This window comes from Leuciscus leuciscus, assembly GCF_965113295.1.
Source record: "Leuciscus leuciscus genome assembly, chromosome: 9".
Classification (NCBI taxonomy): Eukaryota; Metazoa; Chordata; class Actinopteri; order Cypriniformes; family Leuciscidae; genus Leuciscus; species Leuciscus leuciscus.
The window spans coordinates 3,950,203-3,971,040 of NC_138733.1; the positions used below are offsets into that span (position 1 = coordinate 3,950,203).

The 20,838-nt window shown below is 39.3% G+C and overlaps 2 protein-coding genes across 2 annotated transcripts; both read right to left on the reverse strand.

The window, feature by feature from the left end:
- Nucleotides 1-4,270: 4,270 nt before the first annotated feature.
- On the reverse strand, nucleotides 4,271-20,498 carry LOC309505869 (uncharacterized protein). The gene is made up of 5 exons (XM_082179332.1): nucleotides 17,941-20,498; nucleotides 17,440-17,447; nucleotides 9,058-9,101; nucleotides 6,374-7,461; nucleotides 4,271-6,322 (listed from the first exon to the last, which is right to left on the reverse strand). Exons 1-4 carry the CDS (start codon nucleotides 18,675-18,677, stop codon nucleotides 7,084-7,086), a joined length of 1,167 nt encoding a protein of 388 aa, XP_082035458.1. The 5' UTR covers nucleotides 18,678-20,498; the 3' UTR covers nucleotides 4,271-6,322; nucleotides 6,374-7,083.
- On the reverse strand, nucleotides 7,463-8,854 carry LOC309506356 (uncharacterized protein). Its single transcript, XM_082180241.1, has 2 exons — nucleotides 8,646-8,854; nucleotides 7,463-8,393 (listed from the first exon to the last, which is right to left on the reverse strand). Exons 1-2 carry the CDS (start codon nucleotides 8,728-8,730, stop codon nucleotides 7,465-7,467), a joined length of 1,014 nt encoding a protein of 337 aa, XP_082036367.1. The 5' UTR covers nucleotides 8,731-8,854; the 3' UTR covers nucleotides 7,463-7,464.
- Nucleotides 20,499-20,838: the final 340 nt, after the last annotated feature.

The window sequence follows — 20,838 nt, forward strand, 5'->3', positions numbered from 1 at the left end:
AAGGATTGAAAGGCTGCTTTCATAGTACTAATTGGGAAATTTTTAAAGACTCATGCACTGATCTAGACAAAATTAACTCTCACTGTGACAAGCTATATCAGATTTTGTGAGCAAATGATTATTCCAAAAAAGACGATTACATTAAACCCCAATAATAAACCCTGGGTGAGCAGATCACTTAAGCACGTTCTTAAAGGGATAGTTCACTTTGAAATTAAATTTTGTTATGTTTTAGCTTACCTCAAGGGCATCCAAGATGTAGGTGTCTTTTTTTCCGCAATAGTTTCAATTTTGATATTTTTAGGTCAAACCGTTCTTGTCTGTCAGTGATATAATGCAGGTCGATGGTCACTTGTCTCAAACAGCATGCACAGAGTCCAAATTAAAACTATTCCCCGTCGTCCAAATTAAACAATTCCCCATCGTAAGTACACATTGATGGCCTAAGACACGAAACGAGCGGTTTGTGTGAGAAAACGAACAGTTTTTATATTGTTTTTACCTCTTGAACTCCTTATTAGCTGGTTGTAATGCCTTATTAGCTGGTTGTCCTGCATCCTCAATAAACAAGCTACAGTTAGTCCAAAATGCCGCCGCTAGAGTTCTTACGAGATCAAGAAAATATGATCATATAACACCGATTTTATCATCACTGCATTGGTTACCTATAAAGTTCCGTATTAATTACAAGGTATTGCTACTGACTTATAAAGCCCTAAACGGCTTAGCTCCAGTCTATTTAACGGATCTTCTATCGCCCTATAATCCATCGCGCTCTTTAAGATCACTAAATTCAAGGCTTTTGGTCATACCTAGGATATTCAGAACCACCAAAGGAGGGAGAGCATTTTCACATTTGGCTCCAAAACTCTGGAATAGTCTTCCTGATACTGTTCGTTGCTCAGACTCGCTCTCCCAGTTTAAAACTAGATTAAAGTCGCATCTCTTCAGCCAGGCATTCATATAATCCCACAGTTCAAACTACAATCCGGCCTCTAGCTCATAAATGCCAGAGGAGAACTGGCCCCCGACTGAGCCTGGGTTCTCCCAAGGTTTTTTTTCTCCATTAGGTCACCTGATGGAGTTTTAGGACACCATTAGGTCACTTGATGGAGTTTTTCGGTTCCTTGCCACTGTTGCCTTTGGCTTGCTCAGTTGGGGATATTTTGGGGATATTTAATTTAATTTTATCAATCAATAAATTCCTCTTGAAACAAACTTTGTTGTATTATTTAAATTTAATACTGTGAAGCTGCTTTGATACAATCTGTATTATGAAAAGCGCTATACAAATAAACTTGACTTGACTTGAACTCAGCCACGTCCAAATGATCTGAGAGCGCGGGCGGGTATAGATATATACAATAGATGTCGCCTTGGCTACTGCGAAACCGTTGCCAAGGCGACATCTATTGTATATATCTATACCAGCCCGCGCTCTCAGATCATTTGGACGTGGCTGAGTTCAAGAGGTAAAAACGATATAAAAACTCTTCGTTTTCTCACACAAACCGCTCGTTTCATGTCTTAGGCCATCAATGTGTACTTACGATGGGGAATTGTTTAATTTGGACGATGGGGAATTGTTTTAATTTGGACTCTGTGCATGCTGTTTGAGACAAGTGACCATCGACCTGCATTATATGACTGACAGACAAGAACGGTTTGACCTAAAAATATCAAAATTGAAACTACTGCGGAAAAAAAGACACCTACATCTTGGATGCCCTTGAGGTAAGCTAAAACATACCAAAATTTTATTTCAAAGTGAACTATCCCTTTAATAAGAAAATAAATAAAATGAAATAAAATTGGCCAAAAGTCAGTTTAAGGTTAAGGTGGAAGATCAACTGAAGAATGGCAATGCTTACTGTGCTTGGAAAGGGATTAAGACCATGGTGGGAATGAGTGATAAGAAAAAAGGGGTAGCTACATCTGACAAACCTGACTATGATTTGGTGGAGGAGCTGAATCAGTTTTATTTAAGATTTGACTCCCATGAACTTGATGATCTGGCTGAATTCAGAATTGAGTCTGAGGGAAGTAAGATTTTGATTGATGAGATAAATGTCTGGAAGACTCTTGAGCAGAATTTCAGCCCATAAAAATGCAAGCCCTGAAAATACAATGCTTTAAAATGCAAGCAGGGTTAATGCAATGCATATTTTTTTCAAGTAGTGCAATTCAACAAGCTTTTTTGTTTTTAAAAACATGTGTCATTATTTTACTTCCATAAAGATGGACAATTTGGTCTCTAAAGTCTGTTTCACACTATAAACTGCTTTGATTTGGAGTGAGAGATACAGGGGGAGTGGCTTTATTGTATCAGATACATGTCACTTGGTCCAGTTTTGGTCTGCGATCTCTAACCCAGAATAAAACCTGCTCCGGAGCAGCTTAGCCGTGTAGCGTAAGTTACCATGATGATGAACACAACTAAAAACCAATCCACTTTCCTGAGCCCTAAAAAGCCAGTTTGCTCAAACTAATCTCTAACTTTACCTGTTAGCAAATGAAACCGGCTTTGTGCAACAGGCCACAGGGCGATTTTATTGTTTTACTAGAGACAAATAACTGCCTTACACTGACAGCTAAATGACAAGTCAGAAAGTTACAACTCAAAAACAACTTCCACAAAACTAACGTCACAGAATTAAAGTTTATTTCACTATACGTTTGTCACCGGGTGACGAATGGGAACTTCGAATAGAGAACGAGTTCCCCGGGTGATTTAAAAAAGCGGCCGTTTGAAGAGACACGGCGCGTGTGCAGGCAAGCAGAGTGGTCTTGATTAAATTTGAGGTTACAGGAAGACGAGAGGCAGAGGCGGCGGGACAGCAGCAGAAGTAAAGGCGGTTGGTGTGGCGAGGGAAACGAGTGTGTTCTGAATTACAGATTGTTGGTCGAACTTGGTGTCTCCCTTTGAAAGTATCATCATAGTGGATTTGCCGGCCCCGACGAGCTGAAGTGAAGGTACACTTTTCACTGTTAAGCGGTGTGTCACTGCAGTGTTTGACGATTGAAGTGAGCACGTGTGAGGATTTAAAGTGGTTTGATGCATGCACGAGTATGGGAAAGTTTGATGTTACCAGCACTCTGAAAGCTTAGTCGGAGATCGTCTAGTCCGGTGAGGTACCAAGAATTAATGTGAACATAGAGAACCTGTTATCTGCCGCTGCATGCTGCTATTGCCGCCCTGTGGTAAGAAGACTCAGTTATTAACTGCTGGATTCTGTACTCACCATTGCTGTTCTGTGAACGTAGAGAACCTGTTATCCGCCACTGCATTCTTCCTGCTGCCCTGTGGTAAGAAGACTCAGTTATTAACTGCTGGATTCTGTACTCACCATTGCTGTTCTGTGAACGTAGAGAACCTGTTATCCAACACTGCATTCTGCCTGCTGCCCTGTGGTAAGAAGACTCAGTTATTAACTGCTGGATTCTGTACTCACCATTGCTGTTCTGTGAACATAGAGAACCTGTTAACCGCCATTGCATTCTGCCTGCTGCCCTGTGGTAAGAAGACTCAGTTATTAACTGTTGGATTATGTACTCACCATTGCTGTTCTGTGAACATAGAGAACCTGTTATCTGCTGCTGCATGCTGCCATTGCTGTTCTGTGAACATAGAGAACCTGTTATCCGCCACTGCATTCTGCCATTGCTGCCCTGTGGTAAGAAGACTCAGTTATTAACTGCTGGATTCTGTACTCACCATTGCTGTTCTTTGAACATAGAGAACCTGTTATCTGCTGCCGCATACTGCTGCTGTCCTGCGAAAGGAAGGTGACACTCAGTTATCTGATGCTGTCGTGTGAAAAGAGAAAGCCCATTGTCTGCTGCTACCCACCTGTAGTCCCTTGTGTCCTGCCCACCACCTACTGCTGACTACTGCACTTCATCAGAACGGTCATCGCCTTCTGCCTACTGCATACTGTTCATTGCTCACCACAAGAAGGTCCTGGTCCTTCGTCCAATCCCCGTTGTCCTGTGAAAGAGAGGTGACACTCAGTTATCTGATACTGTCCTGTGAGAAGAGAAACCCCACCGTCTGCCGACCCTTACCTGTAGCCTCTTGTGTCCTGCTCACTACTTACGTTGGTCTGCTGTCTGCCATCTGAAGGTCCCGGCCCCTGGACCAATCCGTCTCCTTTCCCCTCCCCCTCCCCCTCCCCCTCCCCCTCCCCTTCCCCTTCCCTTCCCCTTCCCTTCCCCTTCCCTTCCCTTCTATTGTGGTCCTACGAGCAGAGCCCCCCGGTACTGATCCGTGCAAGGAGGCGATCAACTGCCGGCTGACCTGAGCCTTTCTCCACTGAAGCCCCGTTTCGACAAGCGGCCCCTACGAAGAGTTCTGTGTCAGTGACATTCTTTTAAAGTTGTTTTTATATTCAATAAAAATAATTAAGCTTTTATATCACGTCGTTGTCTGGCCTTTGGTGTACTTTGGTGTAGCTCCTCCGGAGTGGTGGTTGTCCTCGGCCCTAGCGGTGACATATTTTGGCGTAGTCGGCAGGATTCCACTCGGAGTTGAGCAGCCAAAGACCCATTATCGCAGACGAAAAATTGCCGGCCATCCGGCTTCCGATTACACCTGTGTTTATGGGTGCTCCGTGGGCCCAAAAGTATGGTGGGCCCGGATCAGAGTTAAATCTTGCTGAATGGAGAACACAAGTGGAGTATCTGGCGGGACTACAGGGGTTGAGTGAGGCCCAGAAGGCCCAGTTCGTTCTGAATTCCCTGGAAGGTGAGGCGAAACGAGAGGTTCAAGCTGCATCTGAGGAAGTTCGATCCACTGCACGAGCCATTTTTGAATTCTTGACTGGGCAATATGGCGACTCCACCCCAGTGGCGGTGTTATGGGCACAATTCTTCAACTGCAAGCAAGGGCCTAGACAAACTCTACGGGCATTTGCCCTGTGTTTACGAGAACAGTACACCAGGTTAAAGGGGCGAAGAGATCATGGTCTGGGAGAGGGGGAGACTCTATTGCGAGACCAATTCCTGTTGGGGTTACGAGAGGGCCCCATCCGGCAGAGCTTGCGACGACAGCTTCGTCAAGATTTGGCTTTGACTTTTGAAGATCTCCGTCGAGAGGCCCTGGCACTGGAGCGGGTGCTGGTACGAGACAATCGACGACAAGGGAAGGGCAAGCTTAGTGACAGGTGGGAGGCTGTACCGTATGTGGTGGAACGACGACAGGGTCCTGATCAGCCGGTGTATGCTATTCGACCTGAGGGAAGATCAGGGCCTGAGAGGGTGTTACATCGAAATTTGCTTCGCCCCTGTCCTAACTATCCTAGGCAGAAGACTGAGGTTTCATCAATCCCAATAGTCCAAGGACTGCCTTGGGTGGGCTGGGCTGTGCTACCCAGGGTCCCAGGAGTCGAGCCAAGGGGAATAGAACCCGCCGCGCCACCTAGACGCTCGCAACGAGAGACTCAAGGATTGCCTCCGACAAGGTATGGAGAATGGGTGTCTGGCCCCCGTTCTAGGGACTAGAACGGAATGGTGAGGGAGGATGTCACCGGGTGACAAATGGGAACTTCGAATAGAGAACGAGTTCCCCTAGGGAAACATTTCTGGTGTGACGACAGGCCTGTCATGGCCGCTTATGTTGATGAGTAACAGCTGCAGTGGATAATCAAGCAGCTATTGGAGCGTGTGTTGGGAACGGGTGATTTTAAAAAGCGGCCGTTTGAAGAGACACGGCGCGTGTGCAGGCAAGCAGAGCGGTCTTGATTAAAGTTGAGGTTACAGGAAGACGAGAGGCAGAGGCGGCGGGACAGCAGCAGAAGTAAAGACGGTTGGTGTGGCGAGGGAAACGAGTGTGTTCTGAATTACAGATTGTTGGTCAAACTTGGTGTCTCCCTTTGAAAGTATCATCATAGTGGATTTGCCAGCCCCGACGAGCTGAAGTGAAGGAACACTTTTCACTGTTAAGCGGTGTGTCACTGCAGTGTTTGACGATTGAAGTGAGCACATGTGAGGATTTAAAGTGGTTTGATGCATGCACGAGTATGGGAAAGTTTGATGTTACCAGCACTCTGAAAGCTTAGTCGGAGATCGTCTAGTCCGGTGGGGTACCAAGAATGAATGTGAACATAGAGAACCTGTTATCTGCCTCTGCATGCTGCTATTGCCGCCCTGTGGTAAGAAGACTCAGTTATTAACTGCTGGATTCTGTACTCACCATTGCTGTTCTGTGAACATAGAGAACCTGTTATCCGCCACTGCATTCTGCCTGCTGCCCTGTGGTAAGAAGACTCAGTTATTAACTGCTGGATTCTGTACTCACCATTGCTGTTCTGTGAACATAGAGAACCTGTTATCCGCCATTGCATGCTGCCAATGCTGTTCTGTGAACATAGAGAACCTGTTATCCGCCACTGCATTCTGCCATTGCTGCCCTGTGGTAAGAAGACTCAGTTATTAACTGCTGGATTCTGTACTCACCATTTCTGTTCTGTGAACATAGAGAACCTGTTATCTGCTGCCACATGCTGCTGCTGTCCTGCGATAGGAAGGTGACACACAGTTATCTGATGCTGTCCTGTGAAAAGAGAAAGCCCATTGTCTGCTGCTACCCACCTGTAGTCCCGGCCCCTGGACCAATCCGTCCCTGGACCAATCCGTAGCTCCTCCGGAGTGGTGGTTGTCCTCGGCCCTAGCGGTGACACGTTTGTTTTATCTGAATCTCACAGTTTATACTAATTATTGGATCTGTAGAAACCTTTTACTCACAAAATCACACATTGTCAGTGAAATGGTCATTTTATTTGTTGTTATTGTACAGAGTTGTTGTACAGATATATGTTATTGTATATACATCTGTTTATGTAACTAAAACAAAAGTAAAAATAATAATTAAAAAAACTGATCAAATTCAGGGAATTGTTTCATATATTAACAAATAACAGATTGTTGTTGTTTTTCTACATTTGTTTCCAGTCTCTTAATTTCTTGGAGTAAGCGTTTAATCCAAAATAATTTTCAATAATTTTTTTGTTTCAATAATTGTTCTCTAACATATAAAACACAAATATTGTGGCATTTTACAGCAACACTAGTTTATTAGTTAACTAACTACACATTTACTTTATGTGAATCTAACAAAACATTTGCTCGCTGTGACACAGAACAATGCTTTCTAATATGAGTCCATAGATTACATGATGTGGTGAAGCTCTTCTCACACTGAGTACAGTCGTACGGCTTCTCTCCAGTATGAACTCGCTCGAGTGATTTCAGAGATTCAGACCGAGTGAAACTCTTGTCACAATATGAGCACTTGTAAGGTTTTTCTCCAGTATGAATTCTTTGGTGCCGTTTCAGATCACCAGCTTTAGTAAAGCTCTTCCCACAGTCATCAACATGATCTCTCACTTCATTGTGTGTTTTCTGGTGCAGTTTAAAACTGTACAGCCTTGAAAAACTCTTTCCACAGAGAGAACACACATAAGGCTTCTAATCTGAATGAACTTTCAGGTGTGTTTTTAGATTTGATAATGAAATAAAATCTTTACCACACTGATCACAGTTAAATGGTTTTTCTCCAGAGTGAGTACGCAGATGAACACTGAGAGTTGATGCTTGAGAAAAACTCTTTCCACACTGAGTGCATGTATACGGTTTCTCTCCAGAGTGAATTCTCATGTGTGTGATAAGGTCTCCTTTCCGTGAGAAACTCTTTCCACACTGAGTGCATGTATACGGTTTCTCTCCAGAGTGAACGTGCCGATGAACACTGAGAGTTGATGCTTGAGAAAAACTCTTTCCACACTGAGTGCATGTATACGGTTTCTCTCCAGAGTGAACATGCAGATGAACACTGAGAGTTGATGCTTGAGAAAAACTCTTTCCACACTGAGTGCATGTATACGGTTTCTCTCCAGAGTGAACATGCAGATGAACACTGAGAGTTGATGCATGAGAAAAACTCTTTCCACACTGAGTGCATGTATACGGTTTCTCTCCAGAGTGAATTCTCATGTGTTTCTTAAGGTCTCCTTTCCCTGTGAAACTCTTTCCACACTGAGTGCATGTATACGGTTTCTCTCCAGAGTGAACGTGCAGATGAACACTGAGAGTTGATGCTTGAGAAAAACTCTTTCCACACTGAGTGCATGTATACGGTTTCTCTTCATTGTGAATTATCATGTGTTTCTTAAGGTCTCCTTTCCCTGTGAAACTCTTTCCACACTGAGTGCATGTATACGGTTTCTCTCCTGTGTGAATTCTCATGTGTGCCTTAAGGTTTCCTTTCTGTGTGAAACTCTTTCCACACTGAGTGCAGGTGTGCGTCTTTTTGGCTTTTGTTCTCTGAATTGGAAAGTTGTGATGTTCCTCCTTCACTTCATTCAGTTCTTGTCTTTGCTCTTTCACTCTCACCTGGTCTAAAATACACATCAAGTTAGAATCGGTTCAAGTGAACCCTTATTTAATAGCAGAAAGCAACAGAGATCAGATCTTTCACTTTTTGTTCTGTCATTCACTTGTTAATATAGTAAAAAATATGTTTGACAACTGCTATATACAAGGTTGTGATCATTCAGATGCATTTCTCCATCATTTATCATCCATATACTGTTTATTAATTCACATCTACCAAAGCAGTCAACAATGAAGAATCAAGAATGGACACCAACCTATTTGTTCCTCAGTATCTTCATGTTTTATTCTGGATGGTTCTGGATCACTCATGTCTTCAATCTCCTCTTTAATAAACTCCATCTTTAACAGTCACACAGATTTCAGCTGCTACTCCTGGAGTTTGTCCTTCTCTTGTAGGATGATGGGAATATTCCCAGTATTTATTGGTGAATTGTTGTGGGAGGGGCTTCACTGCAGGTGTGAACTGTGATCACTGTGTTTTTATCCAATCTGCATTTAAAAAGTACAGGGCCATCATGTTAAACTGCTGCTGAAAAGCCTCTTTGTCTCTAAAAGTTCCCTGTTTTCAGCTCATTCATTATGGTGATGTCTGAGATCTTCTGTAAATTGGCACATTAAGCTCATTTTATTGTGTCAACAGACTGAAACAAACTACAGCATCATCACCTTTAACTTCAGTTCTTGTCTTTGCTCTTTCACCTCCATCTGGTCTGAAACATATTAAAACATTAAATTGTTAGAATGAGTTCAAGGAGGATAAATGTGAATTTTCAAGTGAACCCTGATTTAATAACAGAAAACAAGTGAGATCTGTTTATCAAATATTATATTTTTGATGTACCAAAGGTTAATTTTGTAATCCTCTTGTTAACAGTCAAAATGTGAACGACAACTGCTGTACAAGATTGTGATATAAGTGCATTAATATTCCTAGATTATTTGCTAATATTTCACAGCTCTTATGATTGGCATCTAATAACACAGCTATAGCCTATTCATGAATATCAGTCACGTGACCTCTTACGTCATCCGCTCTTTTTCCAGTTGACGGCCGCCATCTTGAGTACCTACCGAGTACTGTCTATGGTACTGACAAACCTATTATCTCAAGTCTTGTTAGAAAACAAACAAAAAAATAACTATTCTTGAAACATTATTTGAATTCTTTAACAAAAATTATTGTATGGAATAGAATAGCTCCTGCAGCAGGTGCATTAGCACAACAGGTAGCATAAAGTTACATGACACAATTTAATTGATTAATATTACACTTTTACTTTTAACTCACTTTAAAACACCATCGAGGATTTGTATCATATTCCGGTCGCGGTTTAAAATGGTTTCAAGTCAAAAAAACATTTTGAAATATGTTATATTTAACATTTTATATGAAGCTATGGCCTATCCTTACCTAGCATGCATACTGTAAACATTCTTTATTCATATGAAAATTCCCCAATCGCACGAAAATCACACACAAATCACATATACTTCAAACCGTGCATTTATTAGCTTCTTGTTTCAGGTGAAGAGATGTTACTTTAGCTTTGTTATCACGGATGTCAGAATGAGGAAGTCATGCAGGACCGCAGGCAGAACAGAAGCGTGATTTTTTTTTTTTTTTTTAAACCACTTCAGCGGAAATCCCGCCCTGCAGCTGATTCTAAAGTTTTCATTGGTCATATCAATCACTGTACTGATTGCCTACACCAAACACTGATTACCATTGGACTAATAGCCCTGGCGGATACTGTATTGCATGTATTTGAACACAAATAAACCGGAGAAGACGTGAATGAATGCTTTTTGAGTGATGATTTCTATTCAAAATAACGAACGTTACAGATTTATGTTATGTTACATTTAAGTTATATTTATGTTACCGTGTTGTGAAAGCATAGCTAGCTAGTTCCTTTGCAACTGACATATCGATCTTGCCGAATAAGGTACTCAAGATGGCGGCAGACAAGTTTTAGAAGTGAGTGACGTCAGTGAGGAGACGTTGGTGACATCATCTGATATTCATGTATAAAGCATTTTAACTAATTAAAAGAAAATCATAAATCAGCCATCATTATTTATAATGTTGAAAATGATGTTGTGTAAAAGGTAACTATAGAATTAAACAAGAGAATCTGGTTATTCAGATAATAGGCTAAATGTTTTGTCTTTGAACTTTCATTATACAAATCAAAATTACACATCAGTGAATGTTGTCAAAATGTCTTGTAAATATATAGCAGATTTCACCCAGCAACACAAATGAACCACATCTGCAGTTTATTGACAGAGGACAGACAATCAACACACACACACACACACACACACACACACACGTCTTCAGATTCACTGTCTTTCAGCTGAAGGATGCATGAGAAAAGACATGTTAATTACCGTCCTCCCTAACAGTAACTGCAATTCATCTAATACACAGGTCACACATATGGCTATAAACATACATTAACATCAAAATGAAAGATAAACCCATTTAAACGACATTTCCACAGACTCAATCCACCAAAATGATATGTGGAGATATCTTTTTTTTTAACGCTTGTTAATTAAAGTCCAAAAATACATCGAACTGTTGATAGAAAAACGCTTACATAACATTATCCCGGTTTTATGGCACTTCCATAATATAAACTCAATACTTCACTTAATTGTAACGAGGCTTCAGCAAAGTGAGGATCCATTTGCAGCTTTATTGTAATCTTGGTTGTACAATCAGGGTCAATCACCAGCAAACACAACAGTAGAGACAAAGCAACTCGTAATCCGAAAACAGGCATAAGGTCAGGCAGCAAACTTACATAAATCAGTCCACAATAGAAAACAGTCCAGGGCAGGCAGCAAAGAATCACGAAGAGAATAAACAGTCCAAGAGTAATCCACGGGAAGACAAAAACACAGACAGAAACGCTCAGAGATGTTCACCAGGGCAAAACAAAACTTCAATGAGGAACTTCTTCTTCTTCGACTTGTTGCTATTTGACATCCAGCATTACCGCCACCTTCTGCTCCGGAGTGTGAATCAGAAAATAAGTTAGAATTTATTTTGATGTGAAATTATAAAATTGGAAAACTTCCAGTCAAACTTTCGAAATGTTACCAACAAGTAGCCTACTTGCTACCTGGAGTCTTATTTATAAACACAACTTCTCCCCTCATAGTTTTCTTATTTGGAATAATGCCAATATTTTGAATAGAAATAAGTCTTTATTTTTTCATAATGGGTTTAGTAATGGGTTCTTATTAGTGAATCAGTTATTTAATAATGAAGGGAATTTATTTACGTTTGCAGACTTTATCTCAAGATACAAAATACCTATTACATTAAAATAATTCAAGGTGCTTACTAAGGCCATACCTGCAGGTGTACATATGCTGTTCAAAAGCAGTGTATATACATCCACACTCTCTGTCTGTCCTCCTAGACCTGAACATACCTCTGTCGGCACTATCTGTTTCTCTGGGTTAAAGCCTAACAATTCTAAAATTAGATCCTTGTTTTTAAGGGAGATTATTTCTACGCCTTATATTATTTTCAACTGGAACAGTTTCTTTAATGATGTGAATTGGACTCAAGTTTGGTCATTACCTCAAAAATTCCTCCTTACAAATAAGTTTAAGGAAATCTCATATAAATTAATTCATAGAGTATATCCTATAAAGGTATTCCTACAAAAAATTTAAATTTATATTGATTTAAAATGTACTTTCTCTGAATGCTCCACTGAAACAATTTCTCATTTGCATTTTCATGTAAATAATTTTGCATGAAATATTGTTTTTGTTATATGAGATATGGCACTGTACATGCTACCTGTTGTTGACAATAAAGCATAAAAAAAAAAGTAAATTTTTTTTTAAAAACCATCACTCTCCGGGATTCCCCTGCGGTCTCAAATCAAATCAAATCAAATCAAATCAAAGTTTATTTATAGAGCACCTTTTTAAAACAGCAGGTGTTCACCAAAGTGCTGTACATACAATATAAAATAAATAGTAAAAATAAAAATAAAAAAGCAATAAATAAAAACACAATAAAAAAGCAATAAATACAATAATGAATTATAACACACACTTAAACAAGTAACTCTCATACTGTGTTATATGCAATACTATACAAATATGTTTTTAAATATAATTGAAAAACAGCAAGTGAAGGTGCCTGTCTGATGTACAAAGGTAAATTATTCCAGAGTTTCGGGGCCGCCACTGCAAAGGCATGGTCACCTCTGCTCTTTAATCTTGCATTGGGAGAGACTAAAAGCAGTTGCCCAGCAGACATAAGTGCTCTGGATGGAACATATGGCTGTAATAGATCTGAGAGGTATTTAGGAGCAGTGTTATTTAATGATTTTAAAACTAAAAGTAAAATCTTAAAATCAATTCTAAAACGAACTGGCAACCAGTGAAGGGAAGCTAATATAGGAGTAATGTGGTCCTGTTTGCGTGTCCTTGTTAATAGACGTGCAGCCGCATTTTGTACCCTCTGCAAACGTGTTAGAGATGCCTCACCAATGCCTACATAGAGACTATTACAATAGTCCAGGCGGGATGATATAAAAGCGTGGATGACCTTCTCAAAATCAGTAAAAGATACAACTGACTTGACTTTAGATAATTGCCTTAACTGATAAAAACACGATTTAACTACCAAATTAATCTGTTTATCTAGTTTAAAGTCACCGTCCATTATAACACCTAGGTTTTTTACAACGGGCTTCACATATGACTTTAAGTCGCCAAGATCTACATCAGGGGTATTGATGGTACCACCAGGTCGAAACAAAATGATTTCAGTTTTATCTTCATTGAACTTTAAGAAATTGGAGGCCATCCAGGCTTTAATATCCTCAAGACATCTCAACAAAGGTGCTATAGAGTTTGCATTGTTTCGTTTCAAAGGCAGATAGAGTTGCGAGTCATCTGCATAACAGTGAAACGAAATGCCATGTTTCCTAAATATGGACCCTAAAGGTAATATATATAAAGAAAATAAAATGGGTCCAAGAATGGAACCCTGAGGGACTCCACATACAAGAGATGCAGTGGAAGACACAAATTCCCCAAGACGTACCGAGAAAGTTCTTTCGCCCAGATAAGATCTAAACCATTGTAATGCGGCACCCTTTACACCAACACAATGCTCAAGACGAGAGATCAGTATATTGTGATCTAAGGTGTCAAAAGCAGCAGTAAGATCTAGTAACATAAGAACAGCATAGTTACCTGTGTCAGTGGCCAATAATAAATCATTATAAACTTTTAACAGGGCCGTTTCTGTGCTGTGAAGTGATTTAAAACCAGATTGATACATTTCTTGCAAACCATGCAAGTCTAAAAAGGACAGTAATTGTTTAAAAACCACTTTTTCCAATATTTTAGAAAGAAACGGAAGTTTCGAAATGGGCCTAAAATTAGCAAGAACCGATGAATCCAGGTTTGGTTTTTTCATCAGTGGTTCCACTATTGCGTGTTTAAAAAGTAGGGGTACAACTCCATGAATGAGACTACTATTTACAATCAATAGTATTGTAGGGCCAAGGGTTTCAAACACCTTTTTTAGGAAATCTGGGGAAACAATGTCTGTGGGACAAACAGATGGATTCATTTTGTCAATGATGTCTTTTAAACAAGCAAGAGACACTGGCTCAAACTGATTAAAAACAAAGGAACATACAGAGAAAGAAGACGTATCAGCAGAAGGGTGAACAATATTAGCTCTAACAGTCACAATCTTGTCATTAAAAAACTGCAAAAAGTTTTCACATGTTTCTTTGGAAAATTCCAAAGTCATTTGTTGAGATGTATTTAAAACAGAATTAATAGTGTTGAACAGAACACGAGGTTTGTGAGAATTATTTGCGATGATATTTGAAAAATACCTTGACTTTTCCATTTTTACAGTTTTTTGATATTTAAACAAGCTGTCTTTCAAGATCTCAGACGAAACCCGTAGCCTATCTTTTTTCCACTGGCGTTCCGCTCTCCTGCACTCGTGCCTAGCAGCACGGGTAATGTAATTTAGCCACGGTTCAGATTTTGGCTTAGCACGAATAGTCCTGAAAGGGGCAACAATGTCCAGTGCATTCTGACAAGAAGTATAAAACAATGATGTTAACTCATCAGTATTATAATGCTGAGTGGACACTGAGAAGGCCATGTTTGTGCTATTAAAAACATCAGTAAACCGTTCTGCAGTTAAAGAGTTAAATGAGTGACAGCGACGAGCAGGAGCACATGGTTTAGGACTACAGAAACAAGAAATCTCGAATAACACAGGCATGTGATCAGAAAAAGTAGCATCACAAACATTAATATTGTTAACAGGTAGACCACACGATAAAACCAGGTCTAATGTGTGTCCGTGCTCATGTGTAGAGCTAGCCACAAACTGCATCAAGTTAAACGACTCCGTGAGATTTAAGAAGTCTTTAACCAATGGCTTGGAGGGACAACAGATATGGATGTTAAAATCTCCAACAATAAAAACTCTGTCATACTTCGGCATGATTTCAGCCAGAAAATCGGAAAAGTCGTTTATGAAGTCTTTATGGTATTTGGGAGGACGATAAATCACAGCGCATAGCACTGGGTCAGGTTGATTCAGCTCAAATACAATCAGCTCAAAGCTTGAGTAGAAGTTGCACATCACACACCGACAGTTAAATTTTTCCTTAAAAATAATCGCAATTCCTCCACCCCGTCCTTTAAGTCGTGGAGAGTTAAAAAAGTCACAATTTAAGGGTAAAATCTCCGAAAAGGGGCTTAACTCACCCTCGTTCATCCAGGTTTCAGTCCCGCACAGTAGATCCAAGTTATTTGAGGTATAAAAATAATTTAAGATAAAAGTTTTGTTTACCAGCGACCTGGCATTTACCAGGGCAATCCTGGCCAGAGCAGGGTTTTTTGCTATCCGGGGCTCACGATCCAACACCCGTAGACACGATGTGTTGACTCCACCTCTCCGAAAGCGGGGGGACACGGAACGGGGAGCCCTGGACTCCTTGTCCGTCGACCACCGGTACCAGCCAGGTGTAAACAGGATCCAAAGAACGCATGGAAATATAGTTGCAGTCGTCTATCTGATACTCCGCTAATGTTCTACGGAGATTGCAGGAAACTGCCAGACGAGATTTAATTTTTATCAGCAGGCCGCCACGTTTCCCCCGACGTTTATGTCGCTTTTTCTTCCGAGCAGGAAACGGCGTTCGGCAGAGATACGCAGGTACCTCGTGCAGGTGATATAAGGTTTTCGATCCACCAGAATTATAAATGATCATATTTTCCATATTTTATCTAATGTTCAGCAGTATCTGGCGATCATACACCAGTAGAGAGTCCACATTGTTAAAAGTAGTTAGTAAAAACAACACAAACACAATTAAGGCTAGAGACAACAAGACGGCCTGCCACACACACTGGCGCCATCTTGGATATTCCAGGACACTAGTCTCAGTAGTCTCAGGACACTCAAAGTAACTCAATGGACAAAATACAGTGATATACACACGTTTCTAACTTCAATAGCATTTGAAGAGAATGACTTACAGTCATAAAACCAACTGTAAAGTGTTCATGTAGGTGCCAGACATGATGCACACTTTTAGATTTTTGATATTTAATAAAATAAACTGTCAAATCATGTGTAGGCCTACATATTGCTATTTTTTCAGTACCACATGTGCTCATATTTATTTTAATATATCTATATTAAATATCTAAAAAGTGTGCATCATGACACCTACATGAACACTTTACAGTTGGCAATACTATTTGAACTACTATTCATATTCATCAGAATGTTATTCATATACTATTCATATTCATATTCACTGAATACTATTACTATATATATAATAGCAAACAATACTATTTGAACTATCCTCCTTCGTACGGTCGCATTGTAAACAGTGGGGCGGTACTTCTGCCGGCGCCGGCGTGACCTTTCAACGTGATGACGTAGTTCCCTGTCCGTTGTTCCCTGAAGGTAAAAACTCTATAATTAAAAAAAAAAAAATTTAAATGACCTATCGTTTCGCAAGATAACAACCACTTCTTCAGCTGTGATCGCGTACAGCCCGTTTAAACACTTCAAAGACTTTTGAAACTGCATTGATTTGGACTTAAAAACGATGGTAACCAATGAAGTCCATTGTTAGAAGAAAAATCCAGAAATGTTTTCCTCAAAAAACATAATTTCTCTCCCACTGAGGAAAGACAGACATGGATATCTTGGATGGCATTGGGGTGAGTAAATTATTAGGAAATTTTCATTTTGGGGTGAACTAATCCTTTAAGAAAACTAAATAACCGACAGAAATATATGTCTACTACCTCAGATTTAACGTTTTAATGATTTAAGCTAAATAAAATGGGCCCTATTATAATAAAAAATATTATAGGCTGTATATTTAAACAGAATGAACATTTTGGAAGTGAAATCTGAAAGGTGAATATGGATTATTGAATTTTTAATAATGAAAAAGTGTGTGAAATGTTTTTAATTGAAATATTCACACCTTAAATATACAACCATGTTGAATTTCAGCCCATAAAAATGCAAGACCTGAAAAAATACAATGCTTTAAAATGCAAGCAGGGTTAATGCAATGCATATTTTTTTCAAGTAGTGCAATTCAACAAGCGTTTTTGTTTAAAAAACATGCCATTATTTTACTTCCATAAAGATGGACAATTTGGTCTCTAAAGTTTGTTTCACACTATAAACTGCTTTGATTTGGAGTGAGAGATACAGGGGGAAGTGGCTTTATTGTATCAGAGACATGTCACTGCACTGATTGGTCCAGTTTTGGTCTGCGATCTCTAACCCAGAATAAAACCTGCTCCGGAGCAGCTTAGCCGTGTAGCGTAAGTTACCATGATGATGAACACAACTAAAAACCAATCCACCTTATTGAGCCCGAAAAAGCCAGTTAAACTAATCTCGAACTTTACCTGTTAGCAAATGAAACCGGCTTTGTGCAACAGGCCACAGGGCGATTTTATTGCTTTACTAGAGACAAAGAACTGCCTTACACTGACAGCTAAATGACAAGTCAGAAAGTTACAACTCAAAAACAACTTCCACAAAACTAACGTCATAGAACTAAAGTTTATTTCACTATACGTTTGCTTCATCTGAATCTCAGTTTATATTAATTATTGGATCTGTAGAAACCTTTTACTCACAAAATCACACATTGTCAGTGAAATGGTCATTTTATTTGTTGTTATTGTACAGAGTTATTATACAGATCCGTTATTGTATATACATCTGTTTATGTAATAACAGACTTTATGTGACTAAAACAAAAGTAAAAAAAAAAAACTGATCAAATTCAGGGAATTGTTTCATATATTAACAAATAACTGATTGTTGTTGTTGTTTTTCTACATATGTTTCCAATCTCTTTTAATTTTGGTATTTCTAAGCGTCCAATCAAAATCATTTTCAATAATTTTCTTTCTTGTTCTCTAACATATAAAACACAAATCTTGTGGCATTTCACAGAAACACTAGTTTATTAGTTAACTAACTACACATTTACTTTATGTGAATCTAACAAAACATTTGCTCGCTGTGACACAGAACAATGCTTTCTAATATGCTTCACAAGATTACTTGATATGGTGAAACTCTTCTCACACTGAGTACAGTGATACGGCTTCTCTCCAGTATGAACTCGCTCGTGTGATTTCAGAGATCCAGACCGCGAGAAACTCTTGTCACAATATGAGCACTTGTAAGGTTTTTCTCCAGTATGAATTCTTTGGTGCTGTTTCAGATGACCAGATGTAGTAAAGCTCTTCCCACAGTCAAAGCACATATAATCTCTCACTTCATTGTGTGTTTTCTGGTGCAGTTTAAATCCTTCCAGCCTTGAAAAACTCTTTCCACAGAGAGAACACACATAAGGCCTCTCATCTGAATGAACTTTCAGATGACCTTTTAGATGTGATAATGAAATAAAATCTTTACCACACTGATCACAGTTAAATGTTTTTTCTCCAGAGTAAATACGCAGATGAACACTGAGACCTGATGCTTGAGAAAAACTCTTTCCACACTGAGTGCATGTATACGGTTTCTCTCCAGTGTGAATTCTCATGTGTGTCTTAAGGTTTCCTTTCTGTGTGAAACTCTTTCCACACTGAGTGCAGGTGTGCGTCTTTTTGGCTTTTGTTCTTTGAATTGTAAAGTTACGATGTTCCTCCTCCTCTTCATTCAGTTCTTGTCTTTGCTCTTTCACTCTCACCTGGTCTAAAATACACATCAAGTTAGAATCAGTTCAAGTGAACCCTTATTTAATAGCAGAAAGCAACAGAGATTAGATCTTTCACTTTTTGTTCTGTCATTCACTTGTTAATATAGTAAAAATATGTTTGACAACTGCTATATACAAGGTTATGATCATTCAGATGCATTTCTCCACCATTTATCATCCATATACTGCTTATTAATTCACATCTACCAAAGCAGTCAACAATGAAGAATCAAGAATGGACACCAACTAGAGCCCAACCGATATATCGGCCGATATTAGGCATTTTTCAAACTATCGGTATCTGCATTTATAATGGCCGATAAATGAATATTTAAAAAATAAAATAAAAGCGGACGAAACACCCTTCAACCATGTTATGAGTGTTGGCGCGGCATAGTTTGTCCACCAGAGGGCACTGTACAAGGAAGATCGCTCGGGCTAGAGGAGTGGTTACGAACAGAGTCCAGAGTTCACCTGAGTCGGGAGACGGCAGCGCCGGATGATTCTGTCAGCATTAAAGACTTTTAAAATAATTTAACTCACGTTCATGTTTGAATGCCTTGTGTTTGTGATGCAAAAGACTATGCGCGCTAACCATTACCATAGTAAACACTTGAAGATACGCATAGTGTAAAAACATAGTGAACGCTTGAAGAAATCAGACCAATCATAAAGGCTATCACAGTCATGTTTTTATTTGATCTGTCAGTAGCCTACGTCTCGTCTCTTTATACCGGACTATCATAAAATAAAGCAACTTTTTTTTCGGGAGCTTCCTCTGTTCCTCTGACTGAAAATATCTGTATTGGAGTCGAGAGAGTGCTAAAGCTCCTCAGGTCGTATTTTTGGTGGCATATATTTGTAGAAATTATCATTCTTTCTAAATGTGATGTAAATATGTCCTGTAACTACCAGATAAACAGTAACAGACGCGACTGAAGAAGTAAGTGTGTCCTCTTTCTTTTGTGAAATAGACCTAACGGTAATTTATTTCTGAGTGACTAATGTGCAATTTTGACATAAATTAATTCATTATGATCAATGTATCACTTTTTATTGTAAACCTGTGGTAAAACATCGATGCTTGGGTTTTAAATATTCAAGTAAACAAGAAAAATGCCAGCAAACGGCCGCTTTTATCATGTTTGTTTTCAACGCTGTTTCCAGTGATTTCTGATTAGTTTTCTGATAAAACTTCCATTTGTTGGTGAATGGGTTAGTGTGACTGTTCCAGAGAGGCGTGTTACGGGCGTGTTTTAGTGAAGCGCTGTGGAGCTTCTGGCCCGACAGTGGAAACACAAGCCCGGTGCTATTAGCCCGGCACGGCCAGTTTAAAGCCCTGGCTCGCACTGGCCCGACAGTGGAAACGTGGCTAATGAGCTTGGAAATCACAACGAACTTATTCTGCCTAAATAAAGTAATGATTACTGTATTTATAACTAGCATATCTGTAGTTCCAGTCTCTGCATTGTAAAATGTAAGTTTGGCACGCGAGGAGTGAACATTTAGACAGAGACATAGCTTTTCTTTTACACGTGTGTGAAATCCAAGTGTGCGTTGCTGACTTCGTTTAGCCGCAGCATTAACGAGTCACATAATGTATTTAGTGCATCACTAAGTAGTAGATTTTAGAAGGCAGGCAGCAAATGATGATTGAAAATGGTTTGTTGTAGCTTGATGGAATAGATGGATAGAATTAAGAGTGCAGGTAAAGGGATAAGCAAGTTGACATTGTAATTATAAGGTAGCTTATAACATTGACATTTGGCAGACGCTTTTATCAAAAGCGACTTACATTGCATTTCAAGGTACACATTTACAATCTTATCAGTTCTTCACACACACAATTATTATTATTACATAATTGAATTTTTACTGTCAATATTAATAATAATAGTTGACTTTTTTTGTTCAAAGAACTTTAATTAAGTTTCATATCTTAAGTTTGTATTTTTATACATTATATTTATCAGAACTTTAATATATTCTGTTCTGTTGTGACAATAAAACAAACAAGTTTATTTTTAAACTGCATTATCATATTATTTTAGTAAGGCTGAGGACTCTTAAATAACGACAAATAACTAATGTTAGGGAAATCTGTTCATGTTTTGTTACGCATTTCTGGATTTAAAAAAATATATATGTCGGCCGATATATCGGAATATCG

Coding starts and splice junctions, on each gene's coding strand:
- LOC309505869 (XM_082179332.1), bottom strand. CDS start 18,677: ATGTGTATTTTAGACCAGGTGAGAGTGAAAGAGCAAAGACAAGAACTG. Junction 7,462..9,057: donor GACAAGAACTGAAGTTAAAG/GTGATGATGCTG, acceptor TCAGATTAGAAG/CCTTATGTGTGTTCTCTCTG.
- LOC309506356 (XM_082180241.1), bottom strand. CDS start 8,730: ATGGAGTTTATTAAAGAGGAGATTGAAGACATGAGTGATCCAGAACCA. Junction 8,394..8,645: donor AGATACTGAGGAACAAATAG/GTTGGTGTCCAT, acceptor TGTGTATTTTAG/ACCAGGTGAGAGTGAAAGAG.